At 32.8% G+C, this 15,000-nt stretch overlaps 1 protein-coding gene across 1 annotated transcript in view; it reads right to left on the bottom strand.

Annotated features, from left to right (window-relative positions):
* Positions 1–5,672: 5,672 nt before the first annotated feature.
* Positions 5,673–15,000, bottom strand: part of LOC106679190 (alkaline phosphatase) — a 24,925-nt gene continuing 15,597 nt past the window's right edge. The window contains exons 5-9 of the mRNA XM_014418202.2: positions 14,537–14,756; positions 13,493–13,626; positions 11,828–12,038; positions 8,308–8,526; positions 5,673–6,018 (exon numbers count right to left, since the gene is read on the bottom strand). Coding sequence (XP_014273688.1) covers positions 5,843–6,018; positions 8,308–8,526; positions 11,828–12,038; positions 13,493–13,626; positions 14,537–14,756 — 960 coding nt within the window. The 3' untranslated portion in view covers positions 5,673–5,842. The remainder of the gene's footprint in view (positions 6,019–8,307; positions 8,527–11,827; positions 12,039–13,492; positions 13,627–14,536; positions 14,757–15,000) is intronic.

Raw genomic sequence — 15,000 nt, 5'->3', positions numbered from 1 at the left:
AAATAAATAAAGTATAGAAAGAAGAAAACAAATAAAATGATAAAAGAACCAAAGCAATGAAACAAAATAAGAAAAAAAAATAGTCATATACTATTATTGCAAATGATAAAAAAAGGAAAATCGATTTATCCAAAGTGCCACTTTTTCGATTAAATCGAATTATCTGAAATGCCAATTTAAATTATCGATTTTACAATTTTCTAAATGTTTCCTTTGAAACGACTCTAATAAACATTTTGATTAAATATTATATTTACAGTAATGTTTATTAAGTGTTTTTAAATATTTGTTATTAATCCTGCTCATTGATCCTCGCTGAAATAGTCTGGCAGGGCTTAAATGGCGGATTTTCTAAACATCATAATCTTAAGTAATTTTTTTTTTATCTTGAGTAATTAACCATCTTGTACTGTTAGCAGTAATGAAAATGGATGACCTGATAGATGTGTGGACTGGGGTGAGGGTATCAAAACTTTAAGTTCGATTCCCATCTGGGTCAGTCAATATTAAACTCTCGGTTCTCCCGAGAAATGAATCTTGACACTGCTGCAATAATAATCAATAAAGTAGTTCTAAGCATTATGGTAGCTTAGTGGTAGAAGAAAAAAAATGTTTTAATTAAAACATAAAACAATAAATTTGATTCCTTGATAATCACTACTATTTATTCTCGATCTGATAATGGCTGCCCTCTATAATTTATGAGCTATTTTTCTCTATTGTCCTGTTTCATAGCACTTAATAAAAACACCTGTATAAATATTGCTTAATGTCTCAAGGCAGATATGGAGTAATCCTCACAAATTATGCAATACAAATCATAAACTCGTATCTTTCATAACTTTCTTGCATTTCTTAAGTTTGTCTGAGCCTGCTAAATTTCTTTGAGGTATGAAATGTAAACTAGAACTGTTTATATGATTGTCGTCGTCTGCACACAAGACCTGTACATTACTAAATAATTTAATTAGAATTAACTTTAATAATCATATTAGATAGGAGTGGGTAGCTCATTGGTAAGGCTCACAGCTACTAACTGCAAGGACCCGGTTTCGAATCCAGCTGTGCCAGATAATCAATTTTAGTTTCACTGTAGCTATGAGTCAGCCCTGTGGGTTCGGGAGCCCTTTGGGGACTACCTAGCCTCGTAAAGTGAGTACCTATGATTGGGTAAGAATCTGGTGGAAGAGCGTGGTTCTGACCAAATCACCTCCTTGCACAACCGTTGATCTAGTGACAGTATTTCCTTACAAAGTATTCATCATCATCATCCCGAGCTCAGCAATCCATTACTATATCTTGGCTGCCCGTTTGTACTCCATGTTCCTTATACTCTGCAGCCGTCCACCAGTTCCTGATTCCGAGGATTCTGGCATCGGTACTTACTCCATCTCTGCGTCTCTTGGTGTACCCACTTTCCTTTTTCTACCCGGCTCCGTGCTGTACAGCTTCATTGAAGTTGAGGTCTCGTCCATCCATACAACTTGGCCCGTCCATTTCAGCCTAACAATCCGGATACATCTCATAACAACCGGTTTCTTGTACAAGTTGGCCAGTTCCTGGTTTTGCGTTGTCCTATGAATCTATGAACTATTTCAAAGTTGTATATACATATTTATTTATCACCCTACCCTGCCTGTTTAGGCAATACAGGTGTTCGCAGCAGTGGGTACAACTCATTGCTGTAACATATCTTGCTCTTCTTCTCTGTTATTTTACTCTGGCCTTGCTTTTAAAGTTTCTTCTCTCCTACCCAGGGATAAATGAGATGAGCCCACAGCTTCTTTCCACCCCTACACGAAGGTCTTGTAGGGCGGGTAGTTTTTTCCTCCATCAGCTCCGGGAGATCGTTCTTCATCAGAACATTGAGTCCTGTCTCCCTCATCATCTTGGCTCTCAGTGCCTCATAGGCGGCACAGGCGAGTACAACTTGGATCATTGGACCTGCTTGGTCGGCAGTCACTTATCATATATTTCGTTGACCTCTAGGCCCATCTTTCCTGCTCCTGCCTCTAGCGAGCATCCATCATAGCCGTTAAGGATCTCCCAATAATATATATGTCATCGGCGTGAGCCAGTATTTGGGTGCTTTTTGTAAATAAAATGCCTGTTGTCTTTATACCAGCCTCTCTCACTACGCTTTACAAAGTATTACATCTGTAAACTTTCATGCGTTGTAGCGGCACATATTTAATTTTTTTTTTGTACTATTGTATCTGAATTTAATCGGTATTCTGTTTTTAATATGATTGCTTTAGATAAATTCTAACAAATCCCATCAAATCACCTTTACCCTTCGTCGTAAACCTACTGACTGCCCTACAGTTTCATTTAATGATGTTACTCTTACCCCTGGACTACATTTGGGCAAGCGATTAACCTGGAATCCTCACACCAGACTGAAAAGACAGGAACCTGCATGTCGATTTCGACTATTACAGCACTTTCTAGACAAACGGTCTAAACTTCCAACACATTACAAAAGACTGATCTAAATGACTGTAATAAGGCCAATCTGGACATATGGAGTTGAACTTTAGGGCTCCACTAAACCTTCGAATTTCTCTCGTATTCAATCCTTACAATCCAAAATCCTCAATGCTCCTTACTTTGTCACAAATAAAATCAAACATAAAGACCTTAATGTTCCCTATGTAACCGATCTAGCCCGAACCAGATATCACTCCTTCCATTATAAACTCTCAAACCCCCTAGTTTCTAATCTTGCATCCTCTTCCATTCCTGACAATCTTCCGAGGCGCCTGAAAAGAAGATGGCCACGAGACCAGCTAATGTAAAATGTCATTAGAGTGCTACCAATGGGTAGTTTCTCTCCACGCCTGTAACACTCCAATTTAACTTAGATCAGATTTACTAAATGTATTATAATGTACAGCTGTAAATAGCAATAAATAAATATTAAATAAAAAAATATGATTGCTTTCAAACGTAAAGCACTCGGTTACTTTTAAACATAGTTCTTAAACGATAACTATCTTTTTTTTAAACAAACTATTTTTATTTTTAACAAAGTTATAATGTTTAGATTTATTTATTTATTTTTTTGAAAACTGAAATACGTGAATTGGACTTGAATGAACTTTCAGGAATTGTTTCAATGCCAGTAAGAGCGAAGGTTTAATGTGACGGAAAAGGGAATAAATGTTTGGAAATTGGTACGAATAATTGTATTAAAAGAAATTAACCAATGTATCATTAGATCTGTATTTTTATAATCGAAATTGGCAAGAAACTCATAAAGATTATTATTTTTATTTATTTATAGTCTGAGTCAGCTGTTATTTCGATGTCAGATGACTGAGGGGATCAGCTGATCGAATGTATATAAGAGATGTAGTGAACACAATAAAGCTAGTATTTTACTGCAGTCCAAGCGTGTTAGATCTTCTTCCTTCGTCTCTTTTTTAACATTTTGCTTTCACTGTTACTTAAGTGGCGCCGAAACCCGGCGTAACTCCCCTTCAATTTTTTTCTTTCTTTCATTTTTTTTTTAAATAATGGCTGCTAATGGCAATGGGATTGTTAGACAAGCGGTTTTTAACCAGGAAGCTTTGAATCAAAATGGAACCCACCTCTCATGGAGATGACTCCTCCACTTTATTAATCTTTGTTAGACTATTTTCCAATAAAAGTGTACATATTGGAGCAATTTTTGTGTAAGTTGCATTGACATATGAAGTCAGGGGCCATCTTGAAAGTTTTAACCAAAATAAGGAGAGAACAACAATCAAATTAACTACTATAAATCAAAATAACATTTTATTTATAGGAAAAATTTATTTTAATGATGGAAAGATTTATATTTTTAAACCTGAAAATATCATTAAAAAAAATTAAAAATAAATAAATGTATTCCATTGAATTCAGCACCCTGTATAACATAACATAGAATTTATAAATATTTTTTTCATATTTCTAAGACTGCTAGTTATTGTATAAATTGTATTCAATTTAAGTCTCAGACTTTCTTTATTTTTTAAAAGTTCAACGTTTCGGCCAATGCAGCCATCCTCAAGGACAATTTATCAAATAATAGCTTTTATTATTCATTCATTTGTTTAAATACAGCTTGAAATAAATAAATTATATGTCTCACCTAAGTGTAACGAAGGTTGAAAATATTGTTTTGATAAGAAAATTATAATATTGTTAAATTGATTTGTACAGAAAAGTTTTAATATTTAATGTGAAGAGTGACAAAATAGGTAATTAGACATAAGCTAAGGGTAGATTATTAATAAATTAATGTGATTCTCTAATGTTTTATTGTCTTATAGCGGGTTGAATGATAATAATGACCTAGGCAGAATAACCTGCAAATTTTTTTTTTTAATTATTGCTCTGAATGTAAATTTGTATTTTTTTTTTTTTAATTTTATTTTATACCAGATCGGCCTGGTGGGCCTTACATGGTTGAATAGTCATAAAAATGACACCCCTAACTATATAAAATGGTCTTATTAAAAGAAAAAAAATAATAATAAAATAAATAGATAAGAATAATGCTTCTTAATAAAAGAGGAAAGTAAAATTAATAACAAAAAATAACGATATTGGTACACTTAAATAAAAACAAACAATTGTCTTCTAATAGTAAAAAGATACAAGTTAATTTGAAAAAGGGGAGAGAGAAGAAAAGAGAGAAAAAAAATGTATAAAATAACTATAATAATGAATAAATAAAATGAATAATAATAATAAGTAAATAGAGGTAGTGTGACTATGAATTAATTTTATATTTATTAAATAGATTTAATTATTAAATTTATAAAAGAATGTCCTGCAGCAGTCTGGGCTTCAGTCTTCGGGTTGAGGTTGGGTTTCCCAGGTTGTAGGCCACTGCTCCTTTAACTGTCGGCAACTGGGAGTTGAACTTCATGAACGGTTTTTTTGATATAATCCTCTATTGACTCCATTTGTAATTCGCAATGGAATTGGCTATTTCTTATGAACCAAGGAGCATTAACTGCGATTCTTAAAAATTAAGATAAAATAAATAGATAAAAAATATTCCTTAATAAAAGAGAAAAGTAAATTTAATAACGACATTCGTAGACCTAACAAAACAAACAATTGCTCTCTAATGAGTAAATAAAGAAAAACAAGTTAATTTGAAAAAAGGACAAAGAAAAATTAATTTAATGAATAAAATAGAGTAATGTGGATAACAGAATTGATAAATATAGAATTTATAACTGAATGTCCTGCTGCAGCCTGGGCTTCAGTCTTCGGGTTGAGGTTGGGTTTCCTAGGTTGTAGGTCACTGCTACTTTAACTGTCAGTAACTGGGAGTGGAACTTCATGAACCGTTTCTTGATGAAATCCTCTATTGACTACATTGGAAATTCCCGATGCAATTTCCTATTTCTAACAAACCAAAGAGCATATACTGCAATTCTTAGGACTTTATTTTGAAAAGATTTTGATTTTTTCCTTTTCGCAAAGAATGCCACACCCCAGACTTCACAGCAAAATATTACAAAGTGAATAATAAAAACGTTTTTATTTAACAGAGAGATATACTAATAAAGCAAATGTATAATTTTATTCGAGGAGGTAGGGATGGGATATCGATATATCAAAATATCGATATTTTGCTTCCGATATCCCATCCCTACAAGGAGGGTTATAAAACAACTGACTCCAAACAATTAAATTAATCATTTTATTGAAAGGAATATCATTCAGTGGTATAAAAATCATTTTTTATAAATAACTTAGTTCTATTTAAGCAGTCTTATTGGGGAGGATACATCATATAAAATATTTCTAACAGTAAACAAGTTTTCATAAACTTGTCTTGTTTATTTTTATTTCAAAACTAGAAAAATAGTTTTACTAAAAATAATACTATCAGAGAAGGAAGAAATTTCGAAGATCCTGAAGTTTGCTGAGCTTGTTCTACTGTGGCAAATTCATCCAAACGCATTGCGTATTTGATGGCCATATGTATGTAAGGCTGTTCGTGTATGTTGTGGAACAGGTGTGATTGAGGACCTGAAAATAAATTTTTTAGTGTATTTAATACATTATATGATGTGTTATAGCATAAAATAGGATGGGGTATTTATGATCTTTAGTTAAACAAGTTAAAGCGTATAAAATAGAAAAACTCATGTTAAATGGAGAAATATTTTCTTTTAGCATGTTACAACGATATAACATATAACATGGTTGAGAGTCTGTTACTAGGTATGTTAAATTGAGAAAGATTTAACACAATCAACAGGCCAGCTTAGCTCGTCATTTTGTTTGTTCTGGTAGGAAGAAGCAATGTAGTGCAATACGTATTACTTGCTCGTGGTTTGTGTTTTGATTGTGTTAATATTATTTTAGATGTTTGAAAAACTAATATAGCAATGTATGATAATAACAATAGTGTAATGACAGTTATCTATTAGCTCATCTGGTTTTTCTTCCTTCCAAGATAGAAGATGAGCAAGACTCTGTGGCCAAACTTTCACAACTTCCACTTTTCCTTCAACTCAGGCATATTGTAATAAATTTTTTGGAAGGAAACGTTATTAAACGATTCGCTCAGATAATCTCCTAGGATCTCTTATGCATTTAACATTTAATGATGACTTTAAATAGAGCTGCTCACAATCCTACTATTATTATTATTAACAAATGGAAGGATTGATATCTGGTTCGGGCTAGATCGGTTACATAGGTCACATTAAGGTCATTATAGATAATTTTATTTGTGACAACGTAAAGAGGATAAAGGATTTTGGATTTTAAGGATTGGATGCAAGAAGAATTCGAAGGTTTGCTGGAGCCTCAAAGCTCAACTCCTTATGTCCAGATAGGTCTTATAATTGTCATAAATGTCACTATTTTGTAATGAATTGGAAGTTTAGACCGTTTGCATTGTAAGTGCTGTAATAGTCGAAATCAACGTGCAGTTTCCTGTCTTTTCAGTCTGGTGTGAGGATTCCAAGTCAGTCTTGTCCAGCAGTAGTCCAAGGTAGCGGATCTGTTCTACAGGGGTAAAGGCAACATTATTAAAGTATACTGTAGAGCAGTCGGTAGGTTTACGACAAAGGGTAAAGGTGATTGGTTAGAATTTATTTTAATCCTCCAATTACGACACCATTCTTCGAGGGCTGTGATATGGTATTGGAGAGTTTGGGATACAATTAAAGGGTTATTATTATCTGCGAGCACACATGTGTCATCGGCATAAGTGGTGAGGATACTAACACTATCACTGATTGGTTGGGATGAGACGGTATAGAAGATGGGACCGAGAACACCTTCCTGTGAGCCTTGTGGAACACTAGCGGACTGCTAATAGAGGGATGAATAGGAGACATTATGGTTTACATGGAATAATCTATCGATGAGAAAGAAACGGATGATGAGAAAGTATGTGGGAGGTAGGAATTTACAGAGTTTGTAAAGCATATCGAAAAAGACTCCCGTGCAGTACATTTCGCGTTCCAAAGAAGACAAGACAACGTCCACCCCTAATGGAAGATTAATTTAAAATGGATAATAGAAGAAATTTACAATTTCAATTTCAAATTGCATTGGAAGTAATTTTAAATTTTTTTTTTTTATCATCAAAAACAATTATATAAAGAAAAAATAGTACATATCATCTATCATGAGATAAATGCTCACGGGACAAAAAAGTAGGACACTTCTGTCGGGTTAAACCCATGAAAAAAAATTACTGGAAAATCGCGTGTTTCCATGGTGAAATTTGATGCCATACTAATCAATGTACAATCAAGTGGAATTATCGTAGATACAATCATAAAAAAAGAGAATTAATTACGGCTCATTATAATCTGTAAACAACAAAAGTCCACTAATCCCACATTGAATTTCAGAAATAATAGAAGCACACATTCAATATGTAATGATCCAATTAATTATTAATTGAATAGTAATACTCCGATAAATAATATTATTAAAAACAATTAATAATAATATAAGAAGATTATCAGGGTTGCGGTCAAAAAAAGAACAAATAGTTTAAAACTATTTTAATGTCCGACGTTTCGTCCCACTTTGCAGGGCTTCATCAGGGCTAAAAAGATAAAAAAAAAAAACTGAAAATATTACAACAATGAGATACAATAAGGTAATTCATTTTTCTTTTTTTGTATCTTTTTAACCCTGATGAAACCCTGGAAACTGAGGCGAAACGTCGGACATTAAAATAGTTTTAAACTATTTGTTCTTTTTTTAACCGCAACCCTGGTCATCTTCTTATATTTAAATCGTTACGGTCAACTATATATAATATATATATATATAATTAATAATAATCACCTGTAGCGTAAACGAAGACGTCACTACCTCCATGGCTGTTCTGACTATCCACTATGGCGGCAGGGTGGTCGTAATCGTAAGACGTGGTGTCCACTAAGGTTGGATCGTCGCGTACAACTTGTCCATTCACAACTTTGTAGTGATAGTTCTCTTTTTTAGCGTTAACGTAGTTCAGAGTTGTGAATGGAACTCCGTCAACTCTTGAAGTATCCGCGACGCCTAAAAGAAAAAAAATAATAAAACATAAAGTAATTTATTACAGTATAAAGATAAAATTACATCAGTCGTTTGATAAATACTTCATATCCACTTTTACAATCACTTACTTATATACGAGGACTGTCCAGAAAGTAACAGACGTTTTGAAAAAAAAAAACAATTCACAAATTAAAAAACTCAAAGTTTATTATATACATTTGAAAAGTACACTCTTGAGCTATTTTTCTACATAATCTCCATTCAAATTGAGACATTAATCATACTGTGGCACAAGTTTTTCAATACCCTCTCTGTAGAATATCCCGCAATTGTTTTTTTTTTTTATAATTTATTTATTGTTATTTACAACTGTATACACATATATACAACAAGTAAATTAGCTGTAGGTGACATAGTGACATGATACAAACATGTGGAGAATCTACCCACTGATATAACTCCAATAACATAGAGGAGAAGATCTCGAGGCCATCTTCTTTTCAGATGCCTAGGAGGATTATTAGGTAATGAAGGAGAAGCCAGGTTAGAAACAAGTGGATTTGGGTGGTTGAGAAGTTTATATTGAAAGGAATGGTATCTAGTTCTGCCCAAATCGGCAATATATGGAACATTGAGGTCCTAATGGATGACTTGATTTGTGACAAAGTAAGGAGCATTAAGGATTTTACGAAGGGTTTTGGACTATAAGGATTGGATTCGGGAGGAATTTGATGGCTTGATAGGAATTTGATGGCTTGATGGGAATTTGATGGCTGCATATGTCCAGATTGGCTTTATTACAGTCATGTAGATCAGTCTTTTGTAATGGATTGGCAATTTAGACCGTTTGTCTAGTAAATGTTGTAATAGTCGGAATCGACGAGCAGTTTCTTGTCTTTTCAGTCTTGTATGAGGATTCCATGTCAGTCGTTTGTCGAGATGTAGTCCTAAGTAACGGATCTGTTCGACAGGAATAAGTGGGGTATTATTGAATTATACTGTAGGGCAAGAGGTCATGGGTTTTCGACGAAGGGTAAACCCGCTATTGTGAAGTGCGGTCTGTGATTCGGTATTTCTTGGCTCGAAACAACAGGCCAATTGAAATTCAGCATTGTGATGTTATGGGCAGAGGATAGTGAGTGAAAGCCGAGTGAGGCAATGGTGCATTCATTTTAAAAATGGCCGTACCAGTGTTCACGACCAGGCCTATTATTGTGACTGATGACCTGGCAATGTAAATCGATTATTTAAAGTCGATTTTATTAGAAAAGATACTGTCATATCTCAGGCTTTAGAAAATTTTTAGCAATATTTTTTTCTGTTGATATAAAAATTTCGTGATTTTCTATCAAGAGAGTATTGAATAACTTGTGTGTGTGTGTGTGTAGAAAAATAGCTTAAAAGTGTACCTTTCAAATGTATGTAATAAAGTTTGAGTTTTTCGATTTCTGAATTGTTTATTTCAAAACGTCTGTTACTTTCTGGATAAACCTCGTATGAAGTATATAGTAAGGGAAATATTGTGATCGTAAACAATTTCGAACTCCTGTTTTCACTAGAAATACAGTTTTTGAGATGCGGTGATAGGACAAGAGCCAAGTGGGTATAAGTCCATTATTTCGATTACTTTATGGGAAACTGTGTTTAGTGAATAGTCCAAATGTATTAATACAGTGAGAAGAGTTGAAAAATGTGAGCTATTGTGTTAAAGGTGAAAAATATCAAAAGGTTAAAAAAAAATATTTTTTTCTTTCGGAGCTTCATTTCTTCAAACATTAGAAAATCTAGAGACCCAATAAACCCCATATGTTTACCCTATTGAAACCATATAAGATATTTCATCTCTTCTGGAAATATATGCGGCAATTCAGTTTAGAATTTTCAGTCTTTTAAGAAATACCTTTTTATTAGATTTTTTTTTTCTGAAGTGACTTATTTAATTATAAAAATTTAGGAGGTAATTATTTGTTAAATTTTTAAATAAAAGAAAGATTGGTTAAATAAACTCAAATAGTAATTTAACTATTCATTATAAGGCTACGTTTCGCCCCACTTTTCAAGGCTTCTTCAGGGCTAAAAAAGATACAAACAACTAAAATAATGTAACAAAGCAAAAGAATAGATAAAACAGTATACACAAGTAAAGTAAGGCATGGATAAAAATAATTTAAAATATGTAAATGTTTAAATAAAAATGAACAAAGTAAATAAAATAAAATAAAAATATGAAAACGGTAATAATAACAAATAAAAAGTAAATAAAAGAGAAATATAAAAATTCAGTAAGCACTAAAAGATGAAAAATAAACTTTCAAATAATTTAAATCATTTTTAGCCATTTCTTATTTTACCTGTATTTACTGTTACCTATTGTCTTACACCGGTACATTATTTTATTAGTTTCTCTCTTTTTTAGCTCTGACGAAGCCCTGAAAAGTGGGGCGAAGCGTTAGCATAGTTCAATTACTCAAATATTAATAAGGTGCAGAAAGTTGACGGTTGAAGATGGTCAGGAGCGGGGGGGGGGGTGCAGTCTGCAGTCAGGAAAAAAAAAAATTATTTATTCGTGCCGAAGTTTCAGGTCTTGATAAGAGTTATAAATCAAAAAGAGATAACAACCATCATTCAGAGAAACATAAAATTGAAAAAAATAATAAACTAATAAATTTGTAAATATACATAACAATGAATTTATTAATAAAAAATAGTTTATTGGTAATCATGGAATGAGACAGTAGTAGATTGATAACAATATAAGATGAAATATAATATTATATAGGTAAGAAGATATGAATATCTTATCTAAAAAACTGAAAAATAAATTGAATTTTTTTTACATATTCAATGTCTGAATTTTTCTATCAATTCATTTTTCTTTTATGTTGTTCAATTTTTTATTTCAAATTGTTTTTCATTTTTTTAGACACTACTTACATATCTTATCTTATGCATATCTTCTTACCTATAAAATATTATGAGTATATTTCATCATTCATTGTTATCAATCAACTATTTTTATTATTCAATTTATTGATATGTATATTTACAAATTTTTTAGTTTGATATATCTTTTCAATTTTATGTTTCTCTGAATGATGGTTGTCATCTCATTTTGTTTTACAGCCATGAACAAGACCTGAAAATCAGGTCGAAACGTCAGAACGAATAATTTTTTTTTCTGACCGCATCTCCAACCATGTTCTCCACTTACTCTAATAGCAATCTGACTATTTGAAAACACAACTCAAATAGTTTTCTTTTACCACACACAGTCAATTAATGATACGTATCCTAAATTTTAATTAATGTATTAGAAATTTACCCAAAATATTGGCCCCTCTATCAGGATAGCCAATAATCGTGAGCGTATGAGAGTGGTCACTGGTCACGATGACCAGAGTGTCGTCTTTGATCCCAGCAGTTTCTAGTAGCCTCATCGTAGCGTTGACTGCTTTACTAAGCTCGACGACTTCATCGAGAGCTGCCCGTGCTTTGCCAAGGTGGTGAGCTTTATCGATCATTCCTCCTTCCACCTGTATAAATATAAGTATATTTTGTTAGAAGGCAATGGTTTTTTTTTAAATTATTTATTTAATGTAATTTACAACTGTACAAAATAATACAATATGTAAATATGTAGTATGTTTCATATACACTTGAAAATCTTGGGAAGGAACCACCCATTGGTGGTACTTCAAACATTAATTTAAATTAGAAGGTCCCGTGGCCATCTTCTTTTCAGACGCCTAGGAGGATTATCAGGGATTGTTAAGGATGAAAGATTAAGAATTAATGGGTTAGGATGGTTAAGGTGTTTGTAATGAAAAGACGTATATCTGTTTTGGGTCAAATTGGATGCGGGAAGAATTTAATGGTTTGGTGGAGCCCCAGAGCTCAATTCCATATGTCCAAATTGGTCTGATTATTGTTGTGTATACTAATTTTTTGTAGTGAATGGGAAGTTTAGAGCGTTTGTCAAGTAAGGATTGTAGCAATCGGAATCTACGAGCAGTTTCTTGTCGTTTCAGGCTTGTGTGTGGATTCCAAGTAAGTATCTTGTCAAGATGGAGTCTTAAGTATCGAATCTGTAGAAGGCAATGGTAAAATATAACTCAGGAATTGTTATTATTTTTCCTTTAAAATAACAAATTTTAAATAAAAAATATTATAGTTTTTAATTGTTGAGGTGAAGAAAACTTCCAATTAGAATATATCATTATTCTATATTGTGCACTTGTACAAAGTTTCGGGATATTATCCCATACTCATGCACTGTTGTATCCTCATTTTTTTTTATTTTATTCATTTAAAAAATTACATGTTCGGCTCCCCCCCACTCTTTCCATGAAATTGATTGGATAGGACCTTATTTGGAATGTCACTGCTCCTTCATATTTAATGAATCCATTATTTTAAATTAGTCCATGATTTCTTCTAATATTCTTGGAAAATCTATACGACGAAAAAGTTTATTAAACGTACTGAATTTTTATTAATTAACTAATCTCAAGTCTGAGAGAATATTGTTGCCAATAAATCTATAGGGTATGTACATTTAAATGAATAATAAAAAATAAATCTGTACCACTATTGAGTAATAATATGAAGGATTATTAGGGGTGCAGTATTTTGTAAGGAAACACTGTTACCAGACCAACGGTTGTGCAAGAAGGGGATTTGTCAGAATCACGCTCAATCTCCACATTTTTACCCAAATAAGGGTACCCACATTATGAGGCTGGGTGGACCCCGGGGGCCTCCCAAACTCACAAGGATGACTCATGGCTAAAGTAATAGAATTAATAACTATTTATTACAGCCGGAATCAAACCGAGTCCTTGGAGTTAGTTGTACCTTACCGCTGAGCCACCTAGCTCCAAAATAAATAATAATATTATTATTGAAAGAAGATATTTTATCGTATGAAGTAGAGTGCCACCCGGACTATCTTTCTCCAATAATATTATTAATTAAAATATTATCTTACCATTAATACAAATCCATTTTCATTTTTCTTTAGGACTTTGACAGCTGACGTCACCATTTGTTCTAAAGATGGGACACCATTTTCTGATTTGTTCCTCAAGTGGTCGTAAGGAAAATGATCATTGACAAATATGCCTGAAAAATGATAAAACAAATAAATAAAAATAAGGGATGATTTACTGTAAAACTCGATAAGTTGTTGTTAAAGGGAGATTTATTTTATCAGTTATCAGATTATCCAGACATTGGATTTTTTTTCAGTTATACAGTATCGATAATTCAAAATCGATTTTTTAATAAACTCAGTAACTTGAGAAATTCGATATCTCGAAAATTCTATAACTCTAAGTAAAATAGACCTTCCTTCAATTATAGAATAGACACCCCTTTCTATTTAAGTTTTAACTCTATAAGAGGTATTCATGATGTTGTGTTAAATGTAAAATATGTTTTACCATGTTAAATGTAATAATTATAGGATTGTGCCCTATTTAAAGTCATGTTAAATGCATAAGAGCTCCTAGCGGATTTTCTGAGCAACTTGTTTAGTAACCTTTACTTCCAAAACTTCGTGTTATATTTTACTTTAAGTTATGATTAAAGTAATTTATTACAACATGCTTAAATTGAGTGAAGAATGGAAGTTATGTGAAAGTTTTGCTACTGAGTGTCTTGTTGATCTTCTAACTTGTGAGGAAGAGAATCAAGATGAGCTAATTGACAACTGCCTACATTATTATTGCCATGCATTACATTATTAGTTTTAAAAACGTCCATAACAATACTAACCCAATCACAAACAACGAGCAGGTAACCTAACACGACAACAAACAAAATGGTGACGAGAGATGGTATGTTACGAGACGTCATTCTCCATTTAACAGACCCAGTAACAGACTCTCAACCATGTTATATCGTTTTAACATGGTAAAAGAAGGAAATATTTCTCCATTTAACATAAGTTTTCCTATTTAACACGTTTTAACATGTTAAACTAAAGATCATGAATACCCCTGATATTTCTTGAAGATAATATTCGGCTTACCTAGCAGGTAATCGGTATTCTCTGTGTCGAGATTTGACAACTCCTTGGCGTTCTCCACAACGGCATATCGGGCCCCCTCTGCCGCCTTGCCATCCGCCCACTCCTTCATCAGATCTCTTCCGTCGGTTCTGACGCAGGTGGAGCTACTTACTACAATCGGATCGTAAGTGTGGTTTGGAGCGTTTGCATTTAACAGTTGACGGCCTCCTCCCATAATTACCTAATGTAAAAATAAAAATTAGAACAACAAATTCTATTAAAGTTTATTTTTTTAATATTTATTTATTGCTATTTACAACTGTACATTATAATACATTTACTAAATCTGATCTAAGTTAAATTGAAGTGTTACAGGCGTGTAGAGAAACTACCCATTGGTAGCATTCTAATGACTCTAGCAGGACTCGTGGCCATCTTCTTTTCAGGCGCCTCGGAGGATTGTCAGGAATGGAAGAGGATGCAAG

This window comes from Halyomorpha halys, unplaced genomic scaffold, assembly GCF_000696795.3.
Source record: "Halyomorpha halys isolate HHAL.00 unplaced genomic scaffold, Hhal_1.1 Scaffold183.1, whole genome shotgun sequence".
Taxonomy (NCBI): Eukaryota; Metazoa; Arthropoda; class Insecta; order Hemiptera; family Pentatomidae; genus Halyomorpha; species Halyomorpha halys.
This window is presented reverse-complemented; position numbering and strand designations above follow the sequence as displayed.